Source organism: Peromyscus eremicus, chromosome 17 (assembly GCF_949786415.1).
Source record: "Peromyscus eremicus chromosome 17, PerEre_H2_v1, whole genome shotgun sequence".
Classification (NCBI taxonomy): Eukaryota; Metazoa; Chordata; class Mammalia; order Rodentia; family Cricetidae; genus Peromyscus; species Peromyscus eremicus.
Genome location: NC_081433.1, coordinates 23,362,049 through 23,386,388, shown reverse-complemented (window position 1 = coordinate 23,386,388; position 24,340 = coordinate 23,362,049). Strand labels below are relative to the sequence as shown.

The 24,340-nt window shown below is 39.8% G+C and overlaps 1 protein-coding gene across 7 annotated transcripts in view; it reads left to right on the top strand.

Moving 5' to 3' along the window:
* Positions 1 to 16,534, top strand: part of Nrg1 (neuregulin 1) — a 201,991-nt gene extending 185,457 nt beyond the window's left edge. For 2 of the 7 annotated variants that reach the window (XM_059245066.1, XM_059245064.1), the window contains exons 4-8: positions 5,998 to 6,100; positions 7,599 to 7,725; positions 9,053 to 9,183; positions 9,986 to 10,192; positions 12,316 to 12,446. In XM_059245066.1, the coding sequence (XP_059101049.1) occupies positions 5,998 to 6,100; positions 7,599 to 7,725; positions 9,053 to 9,183; positions 9,986 to 10,192; positions 12,316 to 12,436 (689 nt within the window). In that variant the 3' untranslated portion in view covers positions 12,437 to 12,446. Of the gene's footprint in view, positions 1 to 1,265; positions 1,290 to 5,997; positions 6,101 to 7,598; positions 7,726 to 9,052; positions 9,184 to 9,985; positions 10,197 to 12,315; positions 12,447 to 12,790 lie in introns of those variants that run through there. The other 5 variants (XM_059245068.1, XM_059245062.1, XM_059245065.1 and 2 more) reach the window with 5 other exon arrangements.
* Positions 16,535 to 24,340: the final 7,806 nt, after the last annotated feature.

The following is a 24,340-nucleotide window of genomic DNA, read 5'->3' as shown; positions in this document are numbered from 1 at the left end:
CAGCCCATACTGCAAGCTGAAGAGCTGCCTCGTTATAGTGGCGGATTGCCCCCAGTATCTTTTTAATCCATTAAGAGAAGGAAATACAGACTTCTGCTTCTGATCCCACCCTTCCACTCACCTTTCATCCACACCACATTGTACTCACCAAGAGAGAAGGCCTGCACCCTTGATGAAACTTGACTGTCAACTTTGGTTGCAGGAAGGCAGAGTATCCTTCCTGGAGATTTTTTTTTTTTCTCTTTGCCTCTTCCCCCTCCCCTTGCTGCCCTATGTTCACCTGGGCATGCCTTGTACAGAGCTGCAGAAATGCTGGGCATCGGCTCACCCTGCTTAGTCCCCTTTCCTGGAGGATGCTGAAGTTCTTTTGGCACCTGTGCCCACTGGAGCTTAGCACTGTGGAGAGCTGATCTCATGACCTCTAACTAATAGTTTGAAAAAGTGGTAAAGATCCCAGAAACTGTATCTTCATATAACACACTTCCCCCACCCCCACCAAAAAAAAAAAATCCCTTTTTCTTTTTACCTTTAAAAAGGTGAAGTTTCGAGTTGCCCAGTACGACACAGAAATGATATGAAATACTGGAAGCAGTCACCAGTAATCCAGCTTCCCTTTCTTATATTTCTGGGTAGAAGCTTGTGTTGCTTTCTCTGAATGAAATGGACAATGTATGTAGTGAAGGAATTGGAAAGTTAAGTGACAGAGGTACAACTTTAAAAAAAAATACTAAAGCGTAACTACCCACCAGCAAGGAAAAGTAAATCTAATGTGATAAAATTTCAAACCAAATTACTGTCTTCTTGGCTTCTACTCCTGTCTCTGCCACTGGACGCATTTAGTGAAGAAAAAAAAAAAAAAGAAAGAAAGAAAGAAAGAAAGAAAGAAAGAAAGAAAGAAAGAAAGAAAGAAACCTCCTTAGAACTTCATTTAAAAACCAATCAACTTATTGCAAATGCTTTTTCTGGTTGTAAAAATACGTCTATCCTCAAATGATGAGTCAAGCATGATTCCGCTCCTAACCTCCCTCGGCAGAAGCTTCTGAAGGTTACTAAAGAGCCTGTGCTTTTGCAGCGCCTCGCTGGTGGGCTCGGGCGTTCCTGAGCATGCTTCTGTAACACTCATCGGCTGTCCTGTTCAGTGTGCACGCACAGAGAGCTGTCATAGTCATGTGTAATTTGTTTGGGAGTGCGGTGTATTGCTCTTTTCTGAAACTTTTTTCCTTTCTTTTTTCTTTTTTTTTTTTGTCAACTTTCTGCATTGGCAGAGCATCTTGGGATTGAATTTATGGGTATGGACCAATCATCATTCCTTTTAGCCTGCAGAATTGTAGAGCCTCTGAGCTGAACTCTTTTTGCCCTTCCTCCTCTTGCTTTTCAGTTCCTAACTAATTTCCTTTTTCTTTAGAAGGGATCATACAGCTATAACATTGGTTTCTCTGCTTTCCATCTATGATTAGTTTATGGAAATGTGAACGGAGTGCAGCAGTTTTTAAATTTCCAAGCCTACCTTCACTTAGAGATTAAAGCTTCCCTCCTGCTGCAACTTATCACAGACCCCACTTTGTGTGACCCATTGATTGGATCATGCTGTTACTTAAAAGCTGGGGTAAGTTGGAGTGGTGCATAGGCTACAGGAGAAATCAAACCAAGAGCCAGAGGAAAAAAATGTTTTAAGTACATCCACATAAAAGATAGCACAATGAGAGTTTTACATACAACATAAAATTCATCTGTTTAATATTGTGCCATAGAAGTGTCTTACATTGCCATAGTCTTATATCCACTGAACCACTCAGATTTCTTGGAGATTCTCAAGTATGACTTTAGTCAACTTCATTTGCTTATAAGCAAGTAAATAGAAAACAGATGATGTTATTTTAGGTGGATGTTCCAGGGCTGATGGAATTAAATCGGAAACACTAAGATTAAGATTATCCAGACGAGTCATCATATCAAAAACTTAACACTGTAAATATCAAAACAAACAAAGCTCCCAAAGAGGGATGAAATGCAGGCATATTCCACAAGACCCTTCATCCTAAAAGAAAAAAATAAAAATAAAGGGTAAAGGGGCCAGTTTTGAAGGAGCTGGAGACTGTTACCTTTGCTGGTCTTCAGGCTCTTGGTGAAAGTTCTGAAGGACTGGAACTGGGTCTTAGGTCAACAGCACCGTGTTGCGATTAGCAAACTGCTCCCTTTTCAGCTGCTCATGCTGCAGCAAGGGCTTCCCAGGGCTGTTGTTCCCTTTTGGCTGGAAACATCATCTCCTCAGAAACATAACTGGTGACACATGAGGCAGTGACCAGCCCTGGCAGGTACAGAGAGAAAAGTTTAATTCTCATCCCTCCAAGAAAATAAAAATTTAAGAAGAAAACAATTCATCTTATAGGTTTTTTTTAAAAAAAAGCCCAAACTTCTAGGAATTGGTTCTTTTGGCATTAAAAAGAAAAACAAAAACCTCCTAAGTTTGGGAAACACAAAGAGATCTACACATCATTCTTGAGGGTTCTTCTCTCCTCAAAGGAAGGATCTCTCTGCCGGATATATCACTACTACAAGAAGCCAAAGGCCAAATCCTCGGAACTACCTTTTGACAAGTAGGATTTTCCCACTCAGAGCTTCCTGGTCTGACCATAGAGTTTACTATTTCTATTTCTGAACAGTGGAGTCAAATAATTATGCTATGTGACTGCCCCCCCCAGCTGTTCTCATGGTTCATAAGGGCAGTGTGCTGTTATCCACGCATCTCAGAGGCTTCGTAGAGTGTAAGGCCAGTCGTTATATCCTGAAATAACACCTGACCTTATGGGTCATTTAAAAACAAGAGAGCAAGAATGGCTGTCTTTTTTCCTGGACACGTCCAGAATGAAAATGCGCTTGATGTGACTCACCACAGTCCATACAGCCAAACCAGAGACTTGGAGCATTTTCACTCATGGAAACAGGCCAGATCCTTGGGCTGATTTTTAGTGCTAGCTCTGATTTGCTCTTGCCCTGTGGATACTGTCATGAAAAAAAATAGCAATTAAAAAAAATAAATGAGAAGAGCAATAGGCTAAAGGAACGTGCTGTTTGTCAAAGATTTTTTCCTTTGACATTCATATTGTGGAGATAACCCAATGTAGCAAAAATCATGAAAAAAAAATAAAGAAGTTTAGGTGAGAAATTTGTAGTCAGTACTGATGTGAACACAGGATTTAATCCTGTTTGTGTTTTCTGTGTTTATTTGGTTCCTTTTTAGCCCCGTAGCTCTTTAGAAGCACTCTAGTCTCTGAAATAATTGTTTTACTGACAAGCGTAAGAATAGGCCAATGACTAGATGCTAGCAGTTCACATATCCAACTCAGCCTGTTCCTCCCTGGTCAACAACTGAAAGAGAACTTGTTACAGGAATCCCTGAGAGTTTTGGGGGCACCCCAGGATGCCCCCAATGCTCATTTCAGTCCTTCTGTATGCTCCATTTTTTTTGAAGTTTGCAGTAACCATTTCTTAGCTGTTTCAAAGAGTAGAGTGTGAAGGAGTTGTGAAAAGCTGCAATCAAAGGCTTTTTTTAAGCCACCTTCTTCCCATCAGCCATTTGTGAAACCAGTTCCAGGATCTCCCATATACTAGGCAAATGTCCTACCTCTGAGCTGCACCCATGTCAAGCCTCACTAGTTGAAGAAGAAGGAGGAGGAGGAGGAGGAGGAGGAGGAGGAGGAGGAGGAGGAGGAGGAGGAAGATGAGGAGGAGGAGGAGGACGAGAAGGAGAAGGAGAAGGGGAGAAGGAGAAGAAGAGAAGAAGAAGAAGAAGAAGAAGAAGAAGAAGAAGAAGAAGAAGAAGAAGAAGAAGAAGAAGAAGAAGATGATGATTAGACAAAAGGGGAATGCGGGACCTGCCATTCCTTAGTGAAGGAGCGAGCCCTATGAAGGAAGAACAGTGGAATGAGATCATTCTCTTTAGACTTTAGACATACACACTAAAAACCATTTAGGATGCCAGGGAGGGAAGCTACAGGGTCATTGGCTCACAGATAACACCTTATAAAAATCAATCCCCTGCCTTTGAGAGTAACAGATACAAGCGATTAACACACAAGCCCTCCCATTCATGTCACTGTTAGACTCCTGCAGTACACGCACCAACACATAAACTCCATGACACCAACTGTATGTCTCCTGCATACTGTGGCACCGCAACGCACCAACTGCTTCGCTTTCTAATCATGGCTTCCATGTCATGGCTAGCCTAGGTTAGGAGTTATGCTGTATGGGACACCCCTTCCCACTTTGCACCCACCTTTTCCTCCCCTCACCCCAGCATCTCCTCCGTCTGGTTTTCATTTCTTTCTTTATTTTTTTCTCCCTTAATATCAGGCATGCTGTGCCAGGGACTCCAGATGGCTCCCTAACTTTTAACCTTGTTTTTCCTTTATACTGGACTTTCTCGATCTCTGTCATCCTTTCAGTCTGTCTGTCCTCTTGGTTTGTTTTTCCTCTCCACCTCCAACCCTTTCTGTTTGTTTTTGTATAATCTCTCCAGTGTTATAGTCTTTTACCTACTGACTTCTGTTCTCCTCTTAATAATCAGTGCTCTATTAATTTGATTTGACAATGTTCTTGACCTGTTAACTGGGACTTGATTACCATGGACTTGGCTTGTAGGAAATGTTTTTGTTCATGATAAGATCCACTAATGTGATAGAAATTAAAATTCACTTACTCATTTTTAAGAAAACTTCCTGTGGCCTGCCCTCTCTCAATGAAGAGAAAGGTATAGCTTCTAAGGCTAAAAACATATGATGGCAATAGTCTTTGTGCATTTCTTGTTGATACCCAGATAAGGCCATTCTTTTTGTGCAGTGTTCTCTAGTTCTTGCCCAGCTTATTAATTTTAATGGCAGACAAACCATTTATAATGTGTGCTGGGTGAACATGTCAAGATCTTCCAATAAATGTAATTAGATTATTGGAAGCTTGGCTGCTAAGCAAGAAGCATCCCCCCAGTAAGTCTACAAATTTTGTTAACAACCTGACTCACCTTTGTATAAAACCAAGCCATCCTTCAAAGACACTAATTCTCAACTAGAAAAGTTTCCACAAATTACAGACACCCTGAATCTGGAGTAGAGTGGTACCTTCAATTCAGATCTCTTTAGAACACCACACTTCCTTAAAATGGTCAAGTTGTTTGATGTGGAAATGTGCAATCTAGTCCAAAGTATACATCACTTGTATTAATGATGGGCTTCTTAATTCAAGTTGGTTCTCTAACTTCATTGGTTCCCTAACTTATGAGAGTCATAACCGTTTTCCTTCAAAGAGCACACCTTTCCTGTGGCCCAAGAGTGCTCTACCCATCAAGTTGGGTTTTCTCTGGCCCAGCTTCCTGTTCCCCCATGGTGTACTTGGGGCTGTTGCCTTAACTTACTAACTACAAGCCAAGTTCATGTTTGCAAATACGTTTGAGTTCAGTTTTATTCAACATAGAAATATCTCTTTGTAAAGACCACTGGATATGAATTGATGGCATAAAATATAAGGGAAGTGGAAAGAGGATTGGTATGGATGGGGGTGAAGAGAGGAAGGAAGAACGGAGGTGCTCCCTGATGCCCACTTTAGCTCTTTTTATCAATATTGATTCCTGTTGTCTTTGCAAGAGATGTTTTATAAGATATTTAATAAAAAGAATAACATTGATGTAGTTTTAATAAATTCTTTTGTAATGAATGTTGATTTTCTAGCTTGATATATATATATCATTATAGCTTAAAATTAGACAAATTATAAAATACAACATTTTTACCTTCAATAGCCCTGGCTAGCTTGTTACTTATGGTCAAAGTACAGCATAGAATATGTTGTCCCTTAGACATATGTAAATAAGTGTAAAGAATTGTCAAGTGTTCATTATCTTGTAGACATGGGTAATGTCATGAAGCATGCCAAATGTTCAGTTGTCGTAAGTCCTGGTGATAATAAATGACCTTGGTGACATATGCTCTCACCCCTTTCCAGAAGCGGAGGAACTCTACCAGAAGAGAGTGTTGACAATTACTGGCATCTGTATCGCCCTGCTGGTGGTCGGCATCATGTGTGTGGTGGCCTACTGCAAAACCAAGTAAACCTTCCCCTCGACTCTGCCTATTCCCCTTGGTGTAGAAGATGGTTAGTCAGGCAGGGCTCTGCAGTCCCAGGCCCTAGACCCAAGGCTTGGAGAGAAAAGAAGCCTAGGGACTTACATCCTTATGTTTCCCACTGAGTAATACATTTTGTGAACCTTTGCCTGTTTGTGTCAAACTAAACGAATTTTTCAGTGACCAGGGCTCCATGAATGGATAAAGGATTGGAGGGACAGAATTGTATAGGATCAGAGTTCCACAGGAGGCACATCCTACTAAAAGCATAAATACCAAGGGTTAAGGATAAGTCCAATGGGCCCAGAAACTTAAGATTAAAGGAAGCATTTTATGGTATTCAAGATACAGGTGTTTGGGGAGAGTTGTTATTGGTTTCTTTTGGGGGGTGTTGAGAGTTAAAATGAGTATGTTTTAATTATATTATGTTTCCAACATAAATGCTCACCAAATGTGCAGTATATATAGAAATTTGTGTGGAAAGATAAGCAAGCCAAATTTGCTTGGGAAAAAAAGTTAAAGAGAAAACCATAAAGATAATGTAGTCACTCCGCTTGGCCCTCTACAGGTGTCCATATTAGTATATACATTGGCCGACTCATGAGTTCCCGTCACATTTCTCTCCACTTAGGATTTCTTCAAGTCCAAATGTAATGCTCAATTAATAGAGTTTTGGGTTTTTTTTTTTTTTTTTTTTTGGTCTGATGACATAATATTTTCTGGTCAAAACTAGTGATAGAAGTGTCTTGTTCTGAATGTTGCACTAGGGAGGAGAAGTCACGTGCATTTTTGGCACACCACCTTTCGCATGAATTGTGTTTTCACAGTATCCTGTGAGTTAGCATGCTGGGAGGACTGGATGATGAGGATGAGCTCTCCTGGAACTGGCACCATGAGTCTTTCTGTAGTCAAACTTGAATATTACCACCTCGTCTGCAAAATGCATTGCAAATGCAGAGTCTTGTTACACTTGTGCCAAAATATTCCCAGAATCCCACTTACATGTGGGTGATAAGCACACATAGTAACTGTGTAATATGTACAAATAGAAAGCTAAGTTAATTGTCTTTTAAAAATCCCATCGGAAAATTTATAAGTGGAACCAACCTTATCAATTCCATAGCTCAAAGTGTGTAAGACCAATAACTGTCTGTATGACATAAACAAAGATATACCAAGAACATTGAGAATTAAGCCAAATACCAGCATATTTGGTTTTTTTTTTATTTTCCCTCAGTACAATAGCTACATTTCTGTAAGAATTCCATCTAACTATTAAAACCTGCTTTCTAAGGACGTGTGATATTGCTTATTCTGAGATGGAGTGACATATATTTCCCTCCCCCTCTTCATCACCACCAATTAACTGCCTCAAACTTCTCATCAGTGTTAGTAGAATAAAGATGTGGTTGTAGCAAAAAAAAAAAAAAAAAACGACCTAAGTACTAGGAACAAACATACTCCTTTTTTTTTCCTGTCCAGGAAACAGCGGCAAAAGCTCCATGATCGGCTTCGGCAGAGCCTTCGATCGGAACGGAACAACATGGGGAACATAGCCAATGGGCCTCACCATCCAAACCCACCACCAGAGAACGTGCAGCTGGTGAATGTATGTTGACCGACCACGGGGAGAACCAAGCATTTGTTTGTCATTCAGGCGCACTGAAGTTGGGTTTTTTAAACGTAGGCTATTAACTGCTGCTGCATATCACAATGGCTTCAAGAGACCCACAGTCTTTGCCAGCAGAAAACAATGAAAGCTATTTGGAAATGGATTTGGTTATTATATTAGCACATCCCTTATAGTGTGTCATTAAGATTTTGAGATAAGGCTTGGCATGTTCTGCGAGGAGGCCATAGCAAGAAGGAAAAACAAAATAAATAATAATAAAGCCAGAATCATAAGGAATAATTATTTTTAATCATTTAGAAATGAAGGCTACTCCAGTATATCACTGATTCATAGCAAACCAAGCAAAGGACTTTTTTTGAAGTATTTTTACTAGGGGCCCTTGCTGGTACATGTGACTTTCTGATTCTGATTTCTAAAGGAAGAAACTGGGGCATGAAACGGTGGGAAATTTCTTAAATATGCTTTAAGGAGCAAAGCTAGGAGAATGTAATATTTATTTGTTCCCTGGCTCCATCTCTGTGACACCATGCCCTCCAGGTGAAATGCATCCATAATCCTTCTGTTATTTTAATTGTACCATGCACTTGGTTTCGAAGTGTGACTAAATCATAGGCTGCTCCTTGATACCATTTGCCTGTCATCATTGAGCTCTTTTGTATCAAGAGATTGGGACCAGAGTTCTTGCCAGACCTCCTGAATTCTGAAGTGTCGTTCTTCATGTTCTAACACAACCCCCATTCTTCCCTGGGAATCTGTAGTTAATAGACAAAGCTTGAAATTTGTAATACCGTTTTCTGTCCTGTAAGAGAATATACCTATAAGAATATACCTGTAAGAAGGTGTATCTTAGGTGGAGAAGATGAGTCATAGACTCAAGTCTGGAGCTGGTGGTTACTACTGGGGGTTACAACTAGCTGGGGATTACTACCCCCAAGTCTCATAACACAGAATTTGGGGAGAGTTTTGGAGCAAAGGGCTAATAGGCAGCTTTTGCTTTCCTCCTAATAATGGGTTTCACTATAATGCTCTCCAAGGTCAAAAAATGTGCTTATTATCAGCAAAACTGTAATATTTATGAAGTTGAGATTTTTTAGGATCTATCTTGTGCAAACATTCAGAAAGGCATTTCTTTTTTTAACTCTATGCATCTAATCTCAAAGCCAGAGTGGTCAGAAAAGTATTTGCCATCGGGCCAGCTGAAAAAGGCTTCTGTGAACATACGTACAAGAACCAATTGTACCTGAGTTAGTGTATTTGGGTTTTGACTTAAATGAGCTTAAGTTGTGTCTTTTTGTTTTTCTAGCAATACGTATCTAAAAACGTCATCTCCAGTGAGCATATTGTTGAGAGGGAAGCAGAGACATCCTTTTCCACCAGCCATTACACTCCCACAACTCATCACTCCACGACTGTCACCCAGACTCCTAGTCACAGGTATGGGGGGCGGGGGGATCTCAGAGGGAAGAAATTTTCCTCAGAATTGTTTCTTTTGTTCATTACCCTTTATTTTCAGTTCCTAACAAAAGGCAAAGGAGACAGTTAAAAGCAGTAAAATGTCCTGATTTTGAACATTAATAGATTTGGGGTATACCTTGTAAGCTTAAGCCTAATGTTTCCATTAAAAACAATAAAAGTGGTTAGTAATTATTACCTTGTACGCTTGCGGCTCCTCAGTCTAGAAATTGCTGTAGCTTGTGCTCCGCTACTCACTGAATTGTTGCTCACTACAGGGAAAAAAAAAAAAAAAAAAGATCTGTCTAGATTCTGTGTGATACTTAGAAGTTTGTTTCTAAGACTTAGACTTCCCTGAAAGTGCCCCCTGGAAATGCCTACCTAGCTGAGCACTCAGTTCTCCGATGCGCTGGTGGTCTCATGCTGGATGCACACGCTCTACCGAGTACAGCGCCAGGCTTCCAGTCTTTATGCACAGAACAATGCCTTTGTTGAGCCCAGGCCACCCAAGCATAGTGAAACTGCAATAATACTTAGTACATGGTGGCATCTGGTAAATATTTATGGAGTGAATAAACTATGCGTTCACAAACCCAATGTGAATCAACATTCTCTTCACAGCAAAGAGATCGTTTTATCAATTCTGGGCTACTGATGTATGGATAACTTGAAATTTTTGCCAGGATCATTTTTGTTCTCTGCCATTTTTTTTTTTTTTTTTTTTTTTTTTGCATATAATGAAGCCACTCTGTCTCACTGCCTCTTACGTCTCCCCTCTACCCAGCTGGAGTAATGGGCACACAGAAAGCATCATTTCAGAAAGCCACTCTGTAATCATGATGTCGTCAGTAGAAAACAGTAGGCACAGCAGCCCAGCTGGGGGCCCACGAGGACGTCTTCATGGCCTGGGAGGCCCTCGCGAATGTAACAGCTTCCTCAGGCATGCCAGAGAAACCCCTGACTCCTACCGAGACTCTCCTCATAGCGAAAGGTAAAACTGAAGGGCAAAGCGATCGTGGAGGAGAACCTCACTCAGTGAGAGAATCCCATGAGCACCTGCGGTCTCACCTAAAGAAATTCGTCCTTATATAAGGGGTGTCATCAGTTCCCCGATGCTCCTAGTGGATGAAGTCATCCTCCTATTTGGTTGAACGCCTTTCTCCTGAGCGTCTCCCATCATCCCAATGGCTGACAGGCAACAGACTCTTAAAGAGCAGGAGTAATGTGATGTGGAAGGTACAGCCAACATGGAGTTCTCAGACCTGACCATAGATAGGTTCAGACTCACTCAGGGGTCTTACTTTCTTCAGGCGTAACATTTTAAGGACCCTCATCTAATTCCAGTTGGCCAGTTGGCCATACTCTCCCTTCATGGCTGATCTGGCCCTATGTTCTCATGTACTAATTGCCCTATCTCTAGCCTCAGTTAAATCAAGTCCAGGGCTATGTCACTGCTGATGGTCATGGGGGAACACCACCTCGTGTTCCACCATATTGTATCCTGTTTATGAAATCCCAAGAAGTGATGGATGAATAAAGGTCTTGTGTGATGAGCCTGGCAGCTTTTATAGGTGATTTTCAAAGCAGATCTTGCCTCCAATATTACCCTTTATTCCAGAATGTTTGAATTTCCTTTGGAAAGAGATCCATTTTGGGTTGGAGAAGTAATGACAGAGGAAAACTAAGAATGGAAACAAGTAAACTGGAAGAGGCACTAAATAGGGATATTGAACTTGGACATTCTTCTTGTCCATTTTCACCTATTCTAGAAGAAAGTCATGGCTAGTTGACTTTTTAGCCTATCTGCAAGCTGTTACCTGTTGATTTACCAATCTGACTGGTTTATTTTCTTATTGTTATAGCAGTCTAGTCTTTTTCCATTGACTAAAAGGTCAATATAATGTCAAATTTATATGTATTTTGTAGTTACATAGGTGGAGATGATTTCAAAAAACTTTTCAATTATGGACCTGAAAGCGTAGCAAAGAACCCATTGGGGGCGTTCAGGTCAAAGAGCCTATTAAATACCTTCCCATAAAGCAGTTTCAGAAAGGATAGAGTTTATAGAGTTAGTATTCTCTTTATAACACATCTGTAGAAGAGTGTGGTCTAAAACTAGCTTAGAGAATTAGTCTTGTGTAATTATATTTTTGCATATTGAAGTCTTTCCTGTTTAGTCTTTGTGAAACATACACAGGGTGTAGGATGAAGTTTCTCTTCATTACTATGGCTTGTGTTTGGAGATTCTGTCTGCTAAAGTAGGCATCCAGGCATCACCCAGATACTACCTAGAGTTACAAAACAGTCTTGAACTGAAAGATTATGGGAGAAAAAAAGATGAATCACTTGTATGTGTTGGCTGAACTGTGACTAGCATTTCTCAGAGGGTCTAATTTAAGTGCCCTCAAAAAAATGTCTGCAGACTTGGACCCCAAATGTTTCAAATTCTGAGACACTTGTTCCAGTTTTAAAAACAGCTGGATCTCACTTCTACATCACCATGAATCATGGATAAATGGGAGCATTAGTAGTCTTCCTTTTTCGTTAGCTGGAGTTCAGAGAGCTCCAGTATCCTGTGTTATCACAGGTCACATCGAATTAGACTGTGTTGCTGTGTACTGCTAGCATTGTTATCAAAAGCTGAGGAAAATGAGTCAGACTCAGCCCAGAGTACAGGTGATCCTGTTCTAGGGAAGGTACAGTGCTGCAAAGCAGGAATACAGTGTCTGGACTGTAATGGTGGCGTTCGCAAACATAACATGTCATAAGATATCATGGTACTCCCAATCCTTGTGTATACATAAAGGCTTGCTAGGCACTTGGGAGAATCTTTGGCAAGTATTCCCAGAAGGAAACCAAAGACTGATGCAATGGTGGGATTTGGAAGAGCAATAGATGGGAGATTGGAGTTAGTGTCCACTGTGGTAACATGAATCCAAATTATGGTTCCTATCAGACTTGCCTTGGAATGTATTGCACCCTGAAATGGACAGTTGCAAGTTGAATGTTAACTAGTAGCATTTCATGAAAATTTCAAACTTCAAAGCACACAAATGTACTACACTGTTATCAGGAATAAATCTTGAAGTTACTATGCTCTTTTTTTTTCATAAGACATAACCTTATAGCTGAGCTAAGGAGAAACAAGGCTTACAGATCCAAATGCATGCAGATCCAGCTGTCAGCAACTCATCTTAGATCCTCTTCCATTCCCCATTTGGGCTTCATTCTCTAAGACCCCTTGGCCTTTAGGAAGGTATAGTATTTAAGAATACTTCTTTCCCTTCTAAGTCCCCAGGAGCCCCCTTTTCTTGGCTCACATACTTTTATTTGAATTCGTGATGAGACTAAACTCTTGAAAGCTTTAATGAGCTAGATGATTTAGCTGATCTTTGCATGATTCCTGTAAGGAAACTCTTGGCTTTATAATGATAGGATCCAAGGGTGCTGCACTTGTAGTGTAAAACTTAAGTATTCGATGATGACTGTTCTCTGACTATATCCTGTGTTGAACTCTGTCGCCCCACCCCTCCCTTCTCTATGCCTCTTATTCCACTACATTCATGTGGGGTATTCTGTGCTCACACAGGTATGTATCAGCCATGACCACCCCGGCTCGTTTGTCACCTGTAGATTTCCACACGCCAAGCTCCCCCAAATCGCCCCCTTCGGAAATGTCTCCACCTGTGTCCAGCATGACGGTGTCCATGCCCTCCATGGCAGTTAGCCCCTTTGTGGAAGAAGAGCGGCCGCTGCTCCTTGTGACGCCACCAAGGCTCCGAGAGAAGAAGTACGATCAGCATCCCCAGCATCTCAACTCCTGTCATCACAACCCTGCACATCAGAGTACCAGCCTCCCCCCTAGCCCATTGAGGATAGTGGAGGATGAGGAGTACGAAACAACGCAGGAGTACGAGCCAGTTCAAGAGCCTGTTAAGAAACTCACCAACAGCCGGCGGGCCAAAAGAACCAAGCCCAATGGCCACATTGCCAATAGGTTGGAAATGGACAGCAACACAAGTTCTCTGAGCAGTAACTCAGAAAGTGAGACAGAAGATGAAAGAGTAGGTGAAGATACACCATTCCTGGGCATACAGAACCCCCTGGCAGCCGGTCTTGAGGTGGCCCCTACCTTCCGTCTGGCTGATAGCAGGACTAACCCAGCAGGCCGCTTCTCCACACAGGAAGAATTACAGGCCCGGCTGTCTAGTGTAATCGCTAACCAAGACCCTATCGCTGTATAAAACCTAAATAAACACATAGATTCACCTGTAAAACTTTATTTTATATAATAAAGTATTTCACCTTAAATTAAACAATTTATTTTATTTTAGCAGTTCTGCAAATAGAAAACAGGAAAAAAACTTTTATAAATTAAATATATGTATGTAAAAATGTGTTATGTGCCATATGTAGCAATTTTTTACAGTATTTCAAAAACGAGAAAGATATCAATGGTGCCTTTATGTTATGTTATGTCGAGAGCAAGTTTTATACAGTTACAGTGATTGCTTTTTCACAGTATTTCAGCAAAACCTCTCATAGATTCAGTTTTTGCTGGCTTCTTGTGCATTGCATTATGATGTTGACTGGATGTATGATTTGCAAGACTAGCAGCTGTCCCTCTGTTTGCTTCCAGTAGCGCCCAACCAGTACTGTCTTGAAATGGCACATCCGTCCAAATACTCCTCTATTTTGTATGATGTCTTTGCTTTCCGAATATGAGATGAGTTCTCTCTACTCTGTCAGCCAAAGGTTTGCTTCACCGAGCTCTGAGATAATAGTAGACCCAACAGCATGCTACTATTACATATAGCAGAGAACTGCATTAAGTAATGTTAAAAGTTAGGAAGAAAGTAATACTGTGATTTTTAAAAACAAACTATATTATTAATCAGAAGACAGCTTGCTCTTGCTAAAAAAGGAGCTACCATTGACTTTAATTTTACCTTTTTAGTTGTTGTTCTTGACAAAGGGTAACAGCTTCAAGTACAGCTTAGAAAGTGGGTTCTGGCTTGCTATCAGGATAAATCTAACAACTTAGACAGGACTCAATTTCACTTTCTCTCTGGGGGACTGATCCAGCAGCTCATCTGTTGACCAACCAACCACAGCTGCTAAAGGTGCAATCCTTTCTGACATATTTTTTTAACTGACTGGTTGAACCCTCTTCACGGCTCCAGAAGAGGCACATCATGTCATGAAGCCCCAAGAGTACACTCAGCCATCTGTCCAAACCACTTGTAGAGTACAATGTGCCTGTAGTACATAGCGGTGACTTGGCCATTGTAGGAAAATGTTCCACTTGTAGAATGTTTAGAAGGAGTGAATGTGTAGAAGTCACAAGGGGAAAAGCAGCTCTGCAACCCAGTTGACATCTTAAAAGTTTGGTTGGCCACACCTTTCTCCCCATTATGTTTCTCTTATGTTCGACATTGCCTTGATTAAGTCATAACTATGCATGAATATTTTTTGCCAGGAATGGCCAATGTGCATGTGATTTGTGATGAGCAAGAACTTTCCACAGTGATGCCTCACTAGGGAATGTCAATAGTATTGGGAAGATTGCACCTTTTCTTGCAGAAGTGACCCCCACCTGTGGACTGATCTCTCTCCATAGATAGCCTGTATCTTTCATTTCTCCTCTCTTAGTATTTTTTCCCATACTGTCTCAACAGCAGGACTAAGATTGATTTAAACTCTGTATGTTCTCTTATGATTGTAAAGCCAACGAATGCTTATGGATATTAACATATGAACAACTGTTGGTACAGAAAGAAAAATTGGGGGAGGGGGATAATCCCTTAGAACCTTTTATATTCCCTTCCTGTTATCTGTCAATCAGGACTGGACCTTATTGAGTTTCTAAGTAGGCTCCTAGGAGTCACATATGGGAAAATGGGAAATAGTTGAACAGGGGATTGACAAAGTCAATGACAATTATTGATTCTTGTTCCCAGTTGAACCGAATCTATTTTCTATACCGAATCTTTGTATAAGTCAAGGGAAGTAATAACACACAGGTAGGTCTCAGAAGAACACTGAAGGCTGACCACAAGTCCATGTGTTACACTCCTCCATGTTTCTAAGAGAAGCTTGTCTGTTAGTATTTGATGTCTCACATTTCTGGTCACTTTTCACGGGACAGCTTCTCTGTGCTCAGAGTGTTGTCCTCCTTTGCTTCTTAGCCATCCAGAATAATGCCTGCTGGTGAAAGCCTCACTGGCTTCCCAATGCTGCAGATGGTCAACTCTTCACAGGGAGGAAAAGTCAGCAAGCTTGAAGATACTCTCTCTACTTTATATTGACTTTGAAGGCCTTGACTCACCTATCATTCAATAAAGAAAGTTCTTTACTGTTATCTTAAAACTCTTAAAAATTCAGTTCCTAGTTAGGTGGTCACTGGGGTATTGAGAAAGTCCCTTCTTAAAAAAAAAATAGACTCTCCTGATTAAAAACAACGAGCAGCATTTTACTAGCATAAAAAGCTCTATAAATTTGCAAATTGCAAATATATGTGATCTTTTTTTCTTTTGTGCTTGATCTGGCAATCCACACTTGTCTTATTAGTTGAGAAAGCCTTTTCTCTAAGAGAACCTAGCTTTCTTGATGAGAACAGGCATTTGGCTTCTCGGGGCTACCTGATGTAGCCTCTAGATTTATGTTTTAGGGATGTCTCTACAATGCTTCGCTGCCAGGTCTCACTCAACCATCCTGTTTATAAATCCAGGCAGAGCTGTAGCAATGCAAAAGAATGCACACCTGTGTTCCTGGCATGTGTGAAGATGCCTTGCATTTTAAGGGAGTACAGATTACTCAGAATTTAACAACAACTTTGTTTCTTGAGTCTGAAATCAAAACTACTGAGAATTACATAGCAAGGTATAGTAGACACCAAATTCCTTTTGTATTTACTCAAGATTTGTTTTCTGTCCTGCTTTGTGCTCTTTTTCTCCCCCTACTTTCAAGAGTGCCTGGTGGACAGCCTTCTGCTTTCTACAAAATGGTCCTCTGTGTAAGAGAGAATGTATCTCAAGCAGCAATATGCCATCTCTTTCTTGTTTCTGTGTGACTGTCTATACAGGTGGAGTCTATCCAGGGTAACTTTCTCTGTTATCTATTCCTCTTTTGGCCTGAGGTTGAAGGTATATGGCTCCTACAAGTGAATAAGGAAGATCTGACCTTCTCTTTTAGTCCTAGCTGCATTCCAGCAGCTGCAGGGATTTCTATCCATTAAGATCCATGACACACTATCAAGAAATGCAGGCAAAATGAAATGGCCACAAATCACAATTTCTATTATATATTCTTTTGTAAATACATATTGTATAGTACTTGGATGTTTTCTTAAGTCATTTACTGTCTTTATGAGTTAATGTTAGATTTTACTCTCATACTGTATAACATTGTAAATAACATAATGTCCTTTATTATTTATATTTAAGCATCTAACATAGAGAATTGTTTTCATATAAGTTTAAGATAAATGTTTAAAATATATGTTTTTTCTTTGCTTTAAAATTATGTACCTTTTCTTTTTTCATTTTTTTAAAGAATAATTTATTGTTCAGGAGAAAGAATATATATGTAATTGAAACTATTTGAAGAATGCACATTTGAAGGCCATGAGGTACTGATAAACTAAAGAATTTATTATCTCAAATACTAAGCAATAAGTAATTGTGATTTATTTAAAGTTTTGTTCATTTCCCAAGAAAGTCATACTGCAATAAAAATGCTACTCTATGGAGACATGAGCGTGTTGCTCAGCAGACTAACATTGCAGTCTGCTGGAGCAGTACTTTTCATCTACCCATGACAGCTGTACTGTCTAGGACTGTGCTTCATGGACCTAGTGATCATCTTGTCTCTGTTGATTTTGATGCATTGCCCATCTCTGAGTCACCTCCCTCCTGACTCTGTTTAACACTTCATGCCTTGCTTTAGGAGACATAGAAGCAATAGAATGCTCCATTCCACAGCCACCAAACCTCCATTCACAAAGGCATCAGAGGGAAACACTGCGTAACTTTCTGGATCCTGCTTGCTGATATGCAATGACATCAAGAAACTTTTTTTGATTAGTAGCAATGACTTGTGCCGATCCTATGCGAACGTAAGAGAGAACAAAAGCTATCATGGTTCATATGGTTCAACGGCCACAGTCGTCTCAAAGACAGCTATGCTAAACTTCCCTGTAATGTCTTTAAATTTACTTCCCATCATGCATACCATTTTATAAGAAGGCTAAGGAGCAATGACTTTACTCTCCTCATTCTATCAATAAAGCAAACTGATGCCCAAAGTACTGCTCAGGGAGGGACCTATGCACGAAATATTCCTCACATTCTAAGACTCATCACAGAATGAATATAGTGCTTTTTTAATTAAGATTAACCTTATGAAGCCATATTTTAACAAATAGATATTTGTGTGTGATTTTTTATATATTTCAACCATTCTACTCATTATCTCAGATAGATGGAGAGCATTTAAAGGATGTATAATAAGTCAACCTGCTTTGGAGTTTGAGCATAACCTGAGATTTCCCATTAAAGTTTACCTCCATGTGTAGACACAATTCCTGTTAACTCATAATAGCACTACGAACATCATTCACAAGCAGTCCAGATGTCCAGGAAACTTAACTTTCTGAAGCCACAAAGTGAACATACTTGTCCACTAGTCATTCAGCTGACAAGCCAAGTATCATATCAGAAGATGAAAGAATATTTAAAAGTTAGATTCTGGGACCCTTCAATTTATGCTGTAAATTTGCCAACTCCATGCTCAAACTAAAAGCTGCAAGTGATGATATTGGTAACTTATGATAGACATGTTTAACTAAGTGGTCATGCCATTTCAGGCAGAAAAATATGTGAAGAAAGGTAGTGTAGAAAAATGAAAACTCAATTCTAGTCAAAGTAGAGTCTCAATAATTACTATTGTTCTCCAGTTGTGTTTGACTCTTGAGTGACAAATCTAGGCTGGTTCTGCAAACTAGGAAGACATCTGTTTTTCCAAGCAGTCTGCAGAAATTTCTCTTCTCTGTTCCAATGATGAATCATCAAAGGGTTTAATGTCAAGGATTTGAGGATAAGTCAAGCTGGGCTGAAATCTAAACACTTAAGATACTGAAAGGAGTGGGAGTTTCAGTTGACCTTAGCATCATGTTGTACTCTCTATGGATTCTCCTCTCAAAACTGATACATTGAAAAACAATTTATGGAAACAATTACTCCAAATGATTAATTTGGTAGCAACTGAGAGCTTCATACTTAGGAAGGAAAAACCTTTCTATTGGTTTAGGAAGCTGCAAATTGTACCGTAGAAGGTAGTTGTTAGAAAGGGCAGTACATGCTCTATACATATCTGTAGAACTTACACCCTCATTCTGCAACTTTTGCACCTCTCTATTGGTTAGCTATTGGTTTTTAACTGGTTGAACTTAAAAGCATCACCTACCACAGGAAAGGGTTTTGTTACTATAACATATCATGATCAATGTCTTTTTATAAGAGTAATGAGAGACAGAGGATGTAGCACTGGATCAACCCGAGGATCTTTTCCTAAATGTCCTCTTTCAAATGGACTTACTGGAACAGAAATTTATGGAGGAAAATTTTTCTCACCAACCTATGTTCAACAAAGCTAAAGAATTGAATATCTTTAATGTCTTATAAATTTACTCATAAAGAATCAAATTATTAAATAATATTTTATACTGTTTATTACTTAAAATATCTTGTATCTTTTTGCTTCATGCTAGAAAAAAATGGTGAAAATTTAAGCCCAGGAAAGTTAAAACTCATTCTCAGAACAATCTGTCTACTGAGTTGTAAAGATATTGTAGATACCTAGTTTCTCTCAATTTCTTCCCTGGCACTAGCCTAGCAAAATGAGCATTTTCATTTACAGATCTCTTAACATAGTGTGAGTTATATCTAAATCAGCTTTTATTTTGGAAGAATGAACCTTCCAGTCTTTGGTTTGCAGATATTCTGGAACCCAATTTGCTTAATGTAGCAACTCTATGCATCTTCCCTAAACTCAGCTTTCTAAGGAAATGCAAGTATTGCCATGGGAGTGAATTCACAATTTTGATATATAGGTGGCAGATTCTAGTCAAAAGGAGGGCTTTTTGGTCAGAACAATGTCCTTAACACTTAAATTTTGTGGACATGGGCAGCTTCCTCCTCCCACCTTCCTTAACTGGAAGGCTGTAGTTCTTTGAGGTTTAAACTGGAACCCATGTAAGGAAACTAGAAAATGTCTAGTACATAGTGAGTATTCAGATAGCTCCCTTTGTCCCTCCTACAGATTCTTAAGTTTGGAGACCTCAGTTTTAAATAAAGTATACTTCATTGCACTAGCTGACCAGAAAAACCATTTCACCAACCCCATGTCAGCAAGAAAATGCCTTTTCAACAACAAATATATGCTGAGAGGCATTGTCACCAAATAACATTTAAAGTAGCAGTTTTAAAGACTAAGATTTTTGTGTACCTTATGAGTAATTTGCTTCTTGTGTACCAAAGCCATGCCATGTCTATTCATTAATTTTTTAATGGCTTGTGATAATCTCTGAGAAAATTAATGAAGCAGACTCATTGTGTAGTTTTCATAATGCTACCTTCAAACTTCATTGTAAATTTCTAATAGGACAATCAATAACTTCTCTTAACCCTGCAGAACATCTGATCTCTAGACACCCATTGGCCTTAATTTTATACATAATGTTCACATATAAGTGTATTTCTTTGAAAATGTATAATCCCAGCCAAGGCCTTTTCAGGCTTATAAAACTAGGGAAGTCTCAGATAAATACCAAAATCACGTATCTTTATGGATGCTCATACCCACCCCATTATTTATCCAATAATTCTTCAAGTTTTAACTTACTCTTTACTCCATGCATAAAATAAGAATCTTTTCTCATCTATATGATACAATTGATAATTTATAGACTTGAGCTCTTTTAATTCAGTCTTTTAGTCTTTTAAAACTTGATCATGCAAGAGTATGTGACTTAGGCTCATGATATTAATCACCATGCTTGCAAATAAGCATTGTTATAGCAATGGAGTCTGACATAATTGTTCATGTATAATCTTCCCTTTAAGTGAAGCATTTTTTATTGAGAACAATTGTTAACTCTAGTTTATCACAAAAAAATGCAAAGGAGTATTTTCTCGTTTTTAAAAATATAGTCTTTTAGGTAGACACTTTGTGCCTCTGATCATTAGCATCATGAATGGAGCAGGCATTGGTCATCACCAACTTTCAGTTTACTAGATCTCTGCCAGGTTCCTGGAAATTCCCACTGCTGTGGTTATCCAGACTCCTGCGGTCCCTTACAATGGAGCCTAAAGTGAGCTTTTTAATCCTCTTCTAGGAAAAAGCTTCATTTGGGATATCGATTTGTAGCTAGTAAGGTATCCAAACCAGTAGGTCCTCAGCAATTTCCACCATGGAGAATGAGGAATAGAGTGCTACATGTGACAGCTTGTGTCTCCATTAACCACACCCTTCTGGTAATGAGCTGCTGTTGCGTTCACACAGGAATCCCTGCACAGCCTCCAGCCTCCCCTCTTTACTCTTGCAAGCATCTCCCTTCACTGATTGCAGAATGCAAACATGCTAATTATGTTGAGGGATCATTGTAGATTGTACACACATACCAAAGTCCCACAGTCCCTCATAATGACGTGCAAATATTATGTGTCCATTGAAAACTCTAAAATCATAAAACTATATAATTTTCATACCTTGATCAAAAACCTAGAAATGATTGAATTTAAAGAGAATTCAAGGTAATATTTTCGAACTAAGACACCTTCCTTGGAAACCTTTGGGAAAGTTTTAGGGGTGATGGTGGTACAGCTTTTCCATTACTGGGCCACAGCCTTCTCCACCACTGATTTGGGAGCTCACTCTTTGAAGAGTTGGGTGTCCAGACAGGACTTAGGAGTAAGGTGATCACTTTCTTCCTGTGAAGATGTTAAAACGGAGACACAGGGTTTTGCTCAGGTTAAAACCACATCAATTATCAAAGAAGCAACTACTGTTGGGAAATAGCCCCACAACTTGTAGAGGCACCTGACATCCTCAGACTAAGCCACACTAGAACACTATTCAACATGTCTCCCTCTGCACCAACTGGGTGACAGATGACTGTCAAATCGTTCCATCTCCTCCTCCATGACCTTGCTTCGTCCTTCGTTTCTTGCTGTCATTCTCTGCCACGGGGCCACCAGCATCCTGACTGAACTGCTTCCTCTGCTCCTGTGGGCCATCCTTCACATTCTGGTGTCCTAACTCTCACTTCTTAGCAGGCTAGACTGCTGGTTAAACCATGGCTCCCGTGGACTAAACTCCTCAGCCTGACCTAAGAGAGCCTTCACAGTCTCATTCTATGAGATGGCTCTAGCTTGTCTCCTACCATCATTGTTCATTCCAATCTTGTGATTTTCTGTTCCTGAAGTACACCACATTGATGTTATCGAATCCCAGTCATTGACATACCAACTTCATATTATTGCCATGTACCTCTTGTATTATTATTTGCCTATTGTTTTTGATTGACTGCATTTTAACTAAAATAAAGTCATTTCAAATAAAACTTTGTATGGGTACCGTGAATAGAAAACTGCAATTAGTTGCCGTAATTAAAATAAATTGTAAAAATAAGTATAATCAAAATGAAACATTTTCTAGTTCTAGCAAGAGACCATTATCTGCTGACATCTCAGAATGCAATGCCTGTTCTCTGATAAGAGGGAGACAAGCAAGCATTACAGAGAGGGAAAACACATTCACAAAGCATGGGGAGATTTATTCCTTCCGTTTCTTGGGACTAAGATGGAATTAATGAGGAAGTTGCTTCTGCTTTTTTTTTTTATTAATTATTGTCTAATGCTTGGTGCTATATCAATGTGGATATATTTAGTCATCCCTGCATCTTAAGAGGCACATACCTGCCCCGGCGTAGACTTCATTTTGCTAGAATTTCCTTCTCCATTTAGCCTCCTGATAAACATTCTTATCTTTCCTGTGGGTAAAACAAGTCTCCATCTGTGGAAATAGTCTCAGGGAGAAATTCGGCCTTTCCCAAATGCTGCTTTTCTCTTGCTCCCTCATAGCACACTGTGCATTTTTCAGCAGTGTTTTCTATTTACGTCACACTTGTAATCACCTGGAATTCCCTCTGCAAAAGACTGTGCATCCATTGAGTACACAGACAACTGTCCTCGGTGTGCATGTTGACTGACTAGCACAGGGCTTGGAGCACAATAGACAATGTCAAAGGAATAAATCATCAGTGGCCAGAACAGGAGCTACTTATACAGATTTAAGACTATGTGAAGAATCCATGTAATTTAAAGCACTTTAAAAGCCAAGAACGAAAGAGCAGCCCATGGGTTCTTTTTTTTTAAGTAGATAACTAGAATTAAGCTTCCTAAATTGTAGTCTGAAAGAAGCAAGCAAAACACCCCAAACCTAAAAAGTTAGATCCGTCGCCTGAAGAATAGGAGTTCCTGGTTTACACTAGATTTTGTAGTGAATTCATATGCATCGCACATAACTTTTGTACTCAGTCTGGCTTTGTCTCCGCTGCCTCCCCCTGACCTAAAATTAACCCTTCAACTCTATCCACCCTTCTTCCCTTCCGCTTGTTTTCTAAGACCTCCAAAACAAGACTGGACATGGTTCACTAGGTCGGTCTGGTAAAGCAGATTTTTACATTCTGTATTGAATTTACACCAACCCAAAGTCCCCAATCTTTTGGAAGCCTGCACAGAAAGCCTTTCATACTACATGTCCTCAACAAGATTTTCAAGTGTACAAGTTGATTAAAACTTGAAGTCAACATGCTACACAAGTAAATGGAAATTATAACCTAATACAAGCATTTAAGCTCTGGCCAGAGATCTATCCCAGGTGACTCTAGTTCACAGGAGACACGATCTAACTAGTTGCAAGGAAGTGGAAGGACTCTGCTTTTACCATACAAAACTTCTGTTTCCAGTAGTTTATTTAGTCTAGAATTACAGTTTTCTTTATTGATTAAAAAAATAATTTGTCCAATTGTCTGTTTAAAAGTAAAGCCTTCTGCTGTTCATCTGGGTGATTCTAAGGTCGCCTGTAACTTTAGTAATCTGAGGACTAAAGGGTTAAAACCGCATAGTTATTTAAATTTTACTAGCTAATGAACAAACCCAAATGACAGGGCCGCCTGTGGATGGCTGGACTTCCATCCACCTTTAAACTTCAAAACAGAGGCAATTGTGTTGGAAATGACAGCATTTTTTGAATATATCATTTCATCACAACTTGACAGTCTAGTAACACCCCAACCCCTCCAGACTCCATGCCTATCGGATATGGCATCAGTCTCTACGCTGCCGATACCGTGATGCTGGTGGTGCCAGCACCAGCCTCTAAAAGGGAAGATAGCACGTTGCTCCTGATCACAAACTCCCCACCTAAAAAATGCACCAGGTAGTCAAGCAGAGACCTGAACATCCCAGGATCCTGTAAATGTCTAAGCCTATGAGGCCAAGCTGTCTGTGTTCCAAGACTGAGCAGCGGTTTGTTTTCTTCTAAACCAATGTCTGCCACTGTGCTGGTGCATGCTAAGCTTAGACTGCTGAGGCATGAGGATTGTAAAGTCTGAACAAGCCTGAAAAATACTGGGAAACCCTGTCTCACCCTCTCTCCACCAGGATAAAACAATAGGCAGAAGTCCAAACAAATCATGTAGATGTTTGTGATGCTCATCTTTGAAGTCACAACTTAAGACCATATAGCCATTTTGCTGCTTACGATCCCCAAGCCAATAAAATGTGGACCTGGAAAGAGAATCTGGCCTCTTTCTCAATGGTGTAGAAATCCCAAGTCCAGGAACTAGCATTCTTTCTTGCCCAGGCTCCTTTCTCCATCCTCCACTCTAAAAGTTGACACTGTGGAACTTTCCCTAGTGTTTGTCTGTACTCAGCAAAGAGTAGATATGGTAGAAAGAACAGGAACCCAGAAATGCTCAAGATCTGGGATTGGATCCTCCCTCGCTGACATGGGAAATTTTGACCTAATCCCCCTAGTCAGTGAGGGAAATTAAATGAGATAATTATGACATACA